We start from the raw sequence: 8,807 nt of genomic DNA, 5'->3' as shown, positions 1-8,807 counted from the left end.
CCACTGCAAATCTCTCCTGCTACCCCCCAGTATGGACGTGATCTGCCCACCCAAAAAGTCCCTGAAACCTTTAGAGTTCAAAAATAAAACCAGGTCATTTTATTTGCTATGCAGTGCATTTTCACATACCTACCACAGGCAATAAATACACAGTCTATTGCAGAAACAAAAATAGGTTATGATGATAATATTGTGCTTTGTAATCATGGTACCAGTATAAACAGGAAATGACACAGGCAGAAAGAGAAGCCTCTCATTCTGCCTTAATTAAACTGTCTCTGTTAAAGGACTGTTATCTTCTCATCAAGAGAGGACTCAGACAGAACAGCTCCTAACAGCACAGAAAAGCAAGGCATCAGCTTGGGTGCCGATGTACTCTGATAAAGCCGTAACATCTCTTTCTCATAATACACTATAACATTTTGCCTTAATTTGGACGAAACACCAAAGCAAATTTCAAGTTACTCACCTATAACAAAACCAAAATAGAACACAGATAAATCAGCCCAGATGAATCATCTCCAAATGAATAATCCAGCATGGTCTCAACAGATGCTGAATTGATGTTCTATAGCCCATAACGTTCTGTACTTATCTCCCACCCACCATTTCTGAGCGAAGAAGGCAGTCCTAAGCAACTGGGAAGATCATGGCACATTCATGGACAATCATGGAATTGCATGGCACATTCAGCATTCCACCAAGATCCATGGTGCACATTCCATGGCCAGACCCGGGAGGATGTCTCTTTAGCCATTACCCCCTTTATGGTCATTCATTCACTCTCTCTGTATTCAAAAATATTTAGTTATCTGTGTCGTATCTCAAATGACATCATAGTTGAGATGATGTCCAGGATGATGTCCAGTTTATGTTACCACAGGCAGTGGAAGGATAAGAATAAGGTCACTCTCCAAAGTGAGTGAATACCTTGATTTATCATTGAAGCCCTAGGTTAAAACTGGTTGCAACATTTCCTTTTCTCCTCTCATTTCATAAGACAATACTGACTTTCTAAATCCAGGAAAAGGATGCAACTGTGTCTTCAAACACAAATATAGGAATCTATCTCTGATGGAGAAACAGGGCTTAATCTGTACTACTGTCCAGAACTTTTTCCACAGGCAGCTTCCAGTCCAGCCTGATGACTTCGGAGTTATGTTTTAGAATTTGCTTTACAAATTTGTATGCTTCAGGCATGCCTCTATTAGCACTTCAGTACTTGCTGCTGAGGTTTTAGGGACAAGATCTACTGCCTACAGAGGGACAGTACCCGATGTACAGCCATAATAATTTGCCAGTGGAATTTGACTTTGTACCCCAAACTACAGAAATAATGCAAAATTATATGACAAAAAAGAAATCTTAAAAATCTGTGTATTTTTAGATTAGCAGAACTACTTCTTCTCAGTTAACTGGGAATGTAAAAATGCAAATACACATATGTGCACATGTGCTTCAACTCAATTCATAGGCCAGACATGAAATATTTTATGTCAAACATTTTAGCTGCCAGAATAAGCAGTTGAAAACATAAGAATGTAAGAGGGCATGGCAGGGGAAAAAATCATGGGTCATACATGTGGCATAAATGCTCCCTTAGAATTTGTAATTTTTGTAACATTTCATTTTCATTCTGTTACAGTTTGCCAGAGTTTGATAGCCCCAATGTGGAATATGGTATCAAAGACAAAGCAGACAAAACAGGACACCGTGCGTGCTGGGAAAAATAAGCAAGAAGTAAGAATCAGGAATGGCGATACATCCAACGGAAAAAACGACATGGAAATACTTGTCGAAGAGAGGAAATTGTACTTGCAGAAGGAATACAAGATTCTCACTGAACATCTGAACACGTACATGGGAAGAGTGGAGCATTTCCTGCAGGAAAATAAATTCCTAGAAAAGGAAGCTCAACGGAATCAGGAAGAAGGCAGTGCTTACCTCTCTTACCTCACAAAACACAACCAGAAGTGCCAGAATCTGATAATAACATTAAATGACCAGAATCACACTGATCTGTCTCAAGTCTGGACACAGAAAGAGCAGCTAATCTCACAGTATACAGAAAAAGAAAAGGAGCTAAGGAGCTCTCTGATGAATATGGAAACAAAGTACTCTCTCATGACCAAGGAGGTTGAAGACCTGCAGCCTTTTAAAGATCGATCTGTTCAGCAGGAACAGACGAAAAAGATTAAGGAGCTGGAGAAGGAATTGTTGGTCACAAAGATACAGCATTCAGATGAAATGCACAAAATCAAGAGCAAATTTCTGCAGGCCAAGGCTGACTGTGAGATGGACTTTCATCAGAAGATCCAGGTTCTCACCAAGAAAGCAGAAGAAGCAGCGATACAATCTCTAATTCAGCATATCAAACAAATAAAAGCAGAGAATTGGCGTCTCCGCCAGGAATTGCTCAGACTTATCCAATACTCAAAAATCCTTAAAGAAACCAAAGTTCAACTGATAGAGCAGCAGGAACAGCTTCTTCGGGAGAAGGAATACATTCAGGACATGGCACGCAGGCGCCACTGGTTACACCAGCATGAGGCACACAATGCAAATAGTGAAACCTACAGCTGTCACAGCCTGTTCAGATGTGTCCATTAGCCTAAAAGAAACACTTCTCCACTCCTCAATCATGCCAATGTATCAGTAGACATAGCTGGACTGTCAGTTGTTGCCACTATTGGTTAGGTAATAGAGTATACAGAAGTAAATATTCTGTGGGTGGATGAAAGAATTGATCTACATAGCTCACGTTCAGCATGCAAGCCAGACAATAGATCTTAAAAGTAACCTCAGCTTTAACTTTCATGACATATGTATTAAGACATTTGAAACTGCAATCCCTTCACATCCCAAAATAAACAATGACATTTTCTTTTTGAGATCAGACTTTGACGTTTCATTAATTAGTAATTTTCCATGGGCTAATTATATTCTTAGACATAGTGAGGCAATCTCTATGTTACTTTTCACTCCAAACTACATCTACTGGTGGCATAGTATGAACCAATGTAGGCTAGCTCTTACTTTCAGATTAATTTTCCCAAATCTTCTACATGGCAAAGACTTTATTTTACCTTCTGCTATTTTCCAAAGAAGAGAAAATAAATATGCAAGCAACTAAATCCTTTAAGCAATATAAGCAGTTGAGGTATTTGGCCCTTACTCCTAGCTATCAGTAAAATATATTCACCAAATATATTCATACCAATTTTTACTTTCTCCTCATTCTTTTCTTGGTTTAGTGTTTCACTTGAGAAGCAAGAAGTAAAGAATTCTAATAGACTGCAGCTACGTTAACTTTCCAAGTTGAACGCTTCTGGATTTCAATTACCTCATCAACAGTGGTACCAGAGGTCACCCTTGCTCTAAACTTTAACATTCACACAGGTATATTTTATATAGAAGCAGATCTTAGTTGACATTGGAAGAGGCCTCAAGGGAGGGTCAATCAGAGCAGGGCCACTTTCATGGCTTTTGAGTGTCTCCAAGGATGGAGACTCCACAGCCTCTCTGTGCAGCCGGTTCCAGTGTTTCACCACACTCACAGTAAAACAAAAAAAAGGTGTTTTCTTACATTTAGATGGAATTTCAATCCCATCACAAATTTCAATTTCAGAACAGTTTGGCTCTGTCTCCCCCCTGCTCCACCTGATATTTAAACACAGTAGTAAGATCCCCTGAGCCTTCTCCAGGCTAAACAATCCCAGCTCGCAGCCTCTCCCTGTATCACAGTTGCTCCAAGCCTTAATCATTTTTGTGGCCCTTCGCTCAACACCGTCCTGTATGTCCATGTCTCTTTTATACTGGGGAGCCCAGAACCATACGAGATACTCCAGGTGCGGTCTCTCAGTGCTGAATAAACGGGAAGGATAACCTCCCTCAAGCCGCTGGCAAGGCTCTTCCTAGTGCAGCCCAGCACGATGTTCACCACCTTTGCTGCAAAAGCACATTTGCTGGCTCACGGTCAACCTGGTGTCCACCAGGACCTTTCCTGCCAAGCTATCTTCTAGCCTGATAGCTGCCAGCCTCTACCGCTGCATGGGATTATTCCTCCCCAGGTCCAGGGCTGGGCATTTTTCAGTGACGAAGTTCACCAAGTTCCTGTTGGCCCATTTCTCCAGCCTGACTGGGTCCCCCAGAATAGCAACGCGATCATCTGCTCAATCAACCACTCCTCCCTGTTTTGTATCATCTGCAAACTTGCCCAGGCTGCACTTCGGCCCGCCATCCAGCTGATTTTCAAAAAGGGAAAAACGGATGACCCAGGGAACTACAGACCGGTCAGTCTCACCTTTGTGCCTGGCAAGATCATGGAGCAGATCCTCGTGGAAACTCTGCTAAGGCACATGGAAAATAAGGAGGTGATTGGTGACAACCAACATGGATTCACCAAAGGCAAATCATGCCTGACAAATTTGGTGGTCTTCTATGATGTTGCCACAACATTGGTAGATAAGGGGAGAGCAACCAACGTCATCTACCTGGACTTATGCAAAGCGTTTGACACTGTCCCGCATGACATCCTGGTCTCTAAATTGGAAAAGCATGGATTTGATGGATGGATCACTCGGTGGATAAGGAACTGGCTAGGTGGCCGCACTCAAAGGGTTGCAGTCAATGGCTCAATATCCACATGGAAAGCAGTGACGAGTGGTATTCCTCAGTGGTCAGTACTGGGACCAGTGCTGTTTGACATCTTTGTTGGTGACATGGACAGTGGGATTGAGTGCACCCTCAGCAAGTTTGCCAATGACACCAAGCTGTGTGGCATGGTCGACACGCTGGAGGGAAGGGATGCCATCCAGAGGGACCTTGACAGGCTTGAGAGGTGGGCCTGTGCGAACCTCATGAAGTTCAACCAGGCCAAGTGCAAGGTCCTGCACCTGGGTCATGGGAATCCCAGGCACAAATACAGGTTGGGCAGAGATTGGCTTGAGAGCAGCCCTGAGGAGAAGGACTTGGGAATGCTGGTGGACGAGAAGCTCAACAGGAGCAGAGGATGCGCACTTGGAGCCCAGAAAGCCAACCGCATCCTGGGCTGCATCAAAAGAAGCGTGGCCAGCAGGTCAAGGGAGGTGATTCTGCCCCTCTACTCTGCTCTGGCGAGACCCCACCTGGAGTCCTGAGTCCAGCTCTGGAGTCCTCAGCACAAGAAGGACATGGACTTGTTGGAACGGGTCCAGCGGAGGGCCATGAAGATGATCAGAGGGCTGGAGCACCTATGCTATGAGGACAGGCTGAGAGAGTTGGGGTTGTTCAGTCTGGAGAAAAGAAGGCTCCGAGGAGCCCTTATAGCGGCCTACCAGTATCTTAAGGAGGCCTACAGGAAGGATGGGGAGGGACTCTTTATAGAATCATAGAATCATAGAATTGCTGAGGTTGGAAGGGACCTTTAAGATCATCAAGTCCAACCTTTAACCTACCCTGACAAAAGCCACTTCTAAACCATGTCCCTCAGTGCCCCATCTACCCTTTTTTTAAACACCTCCAGGGATGGTGAATCCACCACCTCCCTGGGCAGCCTATTCCAATGTTTAATAACCCTTTCAGTGAAAAAATGTTTCCTAATATCCAATCTAAACCTCCCCTGACGTAACTTGAACCCGTTTCCTCTCGTCCTATCACTTGTCACCAGGGAGAAGAGGTCAGCCCCCATCTCTCTACAACCTCCTTTCAGGTAGTTGTAGAGGGTGATGAGGTCTCCCCTCAGCCTCCTCTTCTCCAAGCTAAACATGCCCAGCTCCCTCAGTCGTTCTTCATAAGGTTTGTCCTCCAGACCCCTCACCAGCTTTGTAGCCCTTCTCTGGACATGCTCCAACACCTCAATGTCCCTCTTGTAGCGAGGGGCCCAAAACTGAACGCAGTACTCAAGGTGGGGCCTCACCAGTGCCGAGTACAGGGGGACGATCACTTCCCTAGTCCGCCTCACCACACTATTCCTGATACAGGCTAGGATGCTGTTGGCCTTCTTGGCCACCTGGCCACACTGCTGGCTCATATTCAGCCGGCTGTCAACCAACACCCCCAGGTTCTTTTCTGCCGGGCTGCTTTCGAGCCACTCTGCCCCAATCCTGTAGCACTGCATGGGGTTGTTGTGACCCAAGTGCAGGACCCGGCACTTGGCCTTGTTGAACCTCATACCATTGGCCTCAGCCCATTGGTCCAGCCTGTCCAGGTCCCTCTGCAGAGCCAACCTACCCTCAAGCAGATCAACACGCCCGCCCAGTTTAGTGTCATCTGCGAACTTACTGAGGGTGCATTCGATCCCTTCATCCAGATCCTTGATAAAGATCAGCACCGACCCCTGGGGGACACCACTTGTGACCGGACACCAACTGGATTTAACTCCATTTACCACCACTCTCTGGGCACGGCCATCCAGACAGTTTTTTACCCAGCAAAGAGTACACCCGTCCAGGCCATGAGCAGCCAGTTTCTCCAGGAGAATGCTGTGGGAAACAGTGTCAAAAACTTTGCAAAAATCCCAGTAGATAACATCCACAGCTTTTCCCTCATCCACCAAGTGGGTCACCTTATCATAGAAGGATATTAGGTTTGATAGGCATGACCTGCCCTTCACAAACCCATGCTGACTGGGCCTGATCACCCTGTTCTCCTGCATGTGCCGTGTAATGGCACTGAGGAGGATCTGTTCCATGACCTTCCCAGGCACCGAGGTCAGACTGACTGGCCTGTAGTTCCCCGGATCCTCCTTCCGGCCCTTCTTGTGGATGGGTGTCACATTTGCTAACCTCCAGTCAGCTGGGACCTCCCCGGTTGTCCAGGAATGCTCATAAATGATGCAAAGTGGCCTGGTGAGCACTTCTGCCAGCTCTTTCAATACCCTTGGGTGGATCTCATCCGGCCCCATAGATTTGTGCACCTCCAGGTGCTGAAGCAGGTCCCTCACCGTTTCCCTTTGGATTACAGGGGCTTCATTCTGCTCCCCATCCCTGTCTTCTAGCTCAGGGGGCTGGGTACTCAGGGAACAACTGGTCCTACTGCTGAAGACTGAGGCAAAGACTTCATTAAGTACCTCAGCCTTTTCCTCATCCTTGGCCACTATGTTGCCGGCCCCATCTACTAGAGGACAGAGATAATCCTTAGTCCTCTTCTTATTGCTAATATATTTGTAGAAACTTTTTTTGTTGTCCTTGACAACAGAAGCCAGGTTTAGTTCTAGCTGGGCTTTGGCCCTCCTGATTTTTTCCCTACATAGCTTCACTACCTCTTTGTAGTCCTCTTGAGTGGCCTGCACTTCCTTCCAGAGGCCATAGATGTCTTTTTTTCCCTAAGTTGCAACACTAGCTCCCTGTTTAGCCAGGCCGGTCTTTTTCCCCGACGGCTTGTCTTCTGGCACATGGGGACAGCCTGCTCCTGCACCTTTAAGACTTCCTTCTTGAAAATCATCCAGGCTTCCTGGGCTCCTTTGCCCTGGAGGACTGCCTCCCAGGGGACTTTGTCAACCAGGCTCCTGAAAAGCCCAAAGTCCGCCCTCCGGAAGTCCAAGGTAGCAGTTCTGCTGATCCCGCTCCTTGCTTCTCCCAGAATTGAAAACTCTTATCATTTCATGGTCACTGTTCCCAAGACAGCCTCCAACCTTCACATCTCCCACAAGACCTTCCCTGTTTACAAACAACAGATCCAGCAGGGCACCTTCCCTAGTTGGCTCTCTCACTGGCTGTGTCAGGAAGTTATCCCCAGCACATTCCAGGAACCTTCTAGACTGTTCCCTCCCTGCTGTATTGTATTCCCAGCAGATGTCCGGCAAATTGAAGTCCCCCACGAGGACTACATCAGGGAGTATAATGATAGGAGAGGGGGTAACAGCCTCAAACTGAAAGAGGGTAGATTTAGATTGGATACAAGGAAAAAATTCTTTACTGTAAGGGTGGTGAGGCACTGGAACAGGTTGCCCAGGGAAGTTGTCAATGCCCCATCCCTGGAAGTTTTTAAGGCCAGGCTGGATGAGGCTTTGAGCAGCCTGATCTAGTGGGAGGTGTCCCTGCCCAGGGCAGGGGGGTTGGAACTAGATGATCTCTAAGGTCCCTTCCAACCTGAACAATTCTGTGATCCTGTGTGATTCTGTGATTAATGAAGAAGCTAAAGAGTACTGGCACCTGTATTAGCCCCTGGGGCACACCATTAGCAACTGACCCCCAGCTGGACTGATGACAAACCTTCAGTTCTGGCAGTTCAGCAACTTTTCAGTCTGTGTAAACATGCACTTACCTGGTCTGTACTCACTCAGTTTGTCAACAAGGATGGCCACGAAGGGCCACAGAGATGATCAGAGGGCTGAAGCACCTCTCCTACAAAGATGGGCTGAGAGAATTGGGGGAACTGCGTCAAAGGCCTTGACAGGATGAGGAGTAACAGTTTTAAACTGAAGGAGGGGAGACTGAGATGAGATCTCAGGAAGAAATTCTTTGCTATGAGGGTGGTGAGCCCCTGGCCCAGGTTGCCCAGAGAAGCTGTGGCTGCCCCATCCCTGGAGGGGTTCAAGGCCAGGTTGGACGGGGCTTGGAGCAACCTGGGCTGGTGGGAGGTGTCCCTGCCCAGGGCAGGGGGGTTGGAACTAGATGATCTTTCAGGTCCCTTCCAACCAAACCATTCTATGATTTTACATTACGGGAACCAGAGTGTGCGCTAGCAAGGAAAGATTTGCGTTACAGGCATTAGCAATAACCGCCAGCAAAGCACCCGACAGGGAACTATAGATGGAAGGAAGGGGGAAGGAAAAGAAGGCGGAAGGGAGGCGGAAGCGGCCTCTCCGCGCCTCAGGCCCCGCAAAC

At 46.8% G+C, this 8,807-nt stretch overlaps 1 protein-coding gene across 1 annotated transcript; it reads left to right on the top strand.

The window, feature by feature from the left end:
* The first annotated feature begins 1,677 nt into the window (after positions 1-1,677).
* On the top strand, positions 1,678-2,610 carry CCDC166 (coiled-coil domain containing 166). The gene has a single exon (XM_074573572.1). It carries the CDS (start codon positions 1,678-1,680, stop codon positions 2,608-2,610), a length of 933 nt encoding a protein of 310 aa, XP_074429673.1.
* Positions 2,611-8,807: the final 6,197 nt, after the last annotated feature.

This window comes from Larus michahellis, chromosome 2 (genome assembly GCF_964199755.1).
Source record: "Larus michahellis chromosome 2, bLarMic1.1, whole genome shotgun sequence".
NCBI lineage: Eukaryota > Metazoa > Chordata > Aves > Charadriiformes > Laridae > Larus > Larus michahellis.
Note: the sequence above shows the minus strand (reverse complement) of the source record. Positions and strands in the feature narration are given on the sequence as shown.